At 34.7% G+C, this 838-nt stretch overlaps 1 protein-coding gene across 1 annotated transcript in view; it reads right to left on the bottom strand.

The window, feature by feature from the left end:
• The window catches only part of LOC107695932 (M-phase phosphoprotein 6-like), a 6,466-nt gene that overhangs the window by 4,256 nt on the left and 1,372 nt on the right, over nt 1-838 (bottom strand). Inside the window, exon 2 of the mRNA XM_016496045.1 lies at nt 660-772. Coding sequence (XP_016351531.1) covers nt 660-772 — 113 coding nt within the window. The remainder of the gene's footprint in view (nt 1-659; nt 773-838) is intronic.

The following is an 838-nucleotide window of genomic DNA, read 5'->3' as shown; positions in this document are numbered from 1 at the left end:
ATATGTATGCTTTATATGAGTTAATTTAGACGTAATGCACGTTTTTTATAGACAGTTATTTCCTTGCGTTGAACCTTTAAAATGCGCTGCATTATTTTGCTCATTGCGCCCTCCTGTGGCTTCGGGAGATAAGCCAAAAGTTTAACCTATTTAATCTGCATATAAAACATTAGAAATGAGATATTAAATTTTTATTTAGTTTTTGACTGTTAAAACAAAAAAATATTTGTTGTTTGTCTCAATAAATTGGGTTCATTTAAAAATACAGTAGTTAAATGAAAAAAAAAAATGTTTTAAAAAAGGTTATAAAAAAATGTCAATAATTATCGATACCGAACGATATGAAACATTATATCTTTGATAAATTTTTTAGCTATATCGCCCAGCCCTAATTTATCATCATCATGTCAATTTTCTCTGCCAATTTCGACTTACGTCATTATCACATCTGTTTGTCATAGTTTCGACCTTTTCTCTCATAAAAATGAGAAATGTCAATAATGATCATAATTTACCAAATAAAGTTTTTTTTTTTCCTTTCGTGGCGGAAATGGGCTTCCATAGATATTTGTTACGTCACACAATGCCATTAAGACATTATGAGTCCAAATATAGTTTTCTGAGGACAGGATATCAGTGAGATGTCAGTCAGGTCTCACTCTTTGGCCTTGAGCTCAGGAAGGTCCAGGAACCAGTGTTCATCACTGATGATCCTCTTCTCCTCCTCATCCAGCTGCTTCTTCAGCTCTGCGTCCAGCCCTCTCTGCATGAACTACACACACACACACACACACACACACACACACACACACACACAGACACAGACACAGACACAGAC

The sequence above is a fragment of the Sinocyclocheilus anshuiensis genome, unplaced genomic scaffold (assembly GCF_001515605.1).
Source record: "Sinocyclocheilus anshuiensis isolate Anshui unplaced genomic scaffold, SAMN03320099.WGS_v1.1 scaffold626, whole genome shotgun sequence".
Taxonomy (NCBI): domain Eukaryota; kingdom Metazoa; phylum Chordata; class Actinopteri; order Cypriniformes; family Cyprinidae; genus Sinocyclocheilus; species Sinocyclocheilus anshuiensis.
The sequence above is the reverse complement of the archived record's forward strand: the minus strand, read 5'-3'. Positions and strand labels throughout refer to the sequence as shown.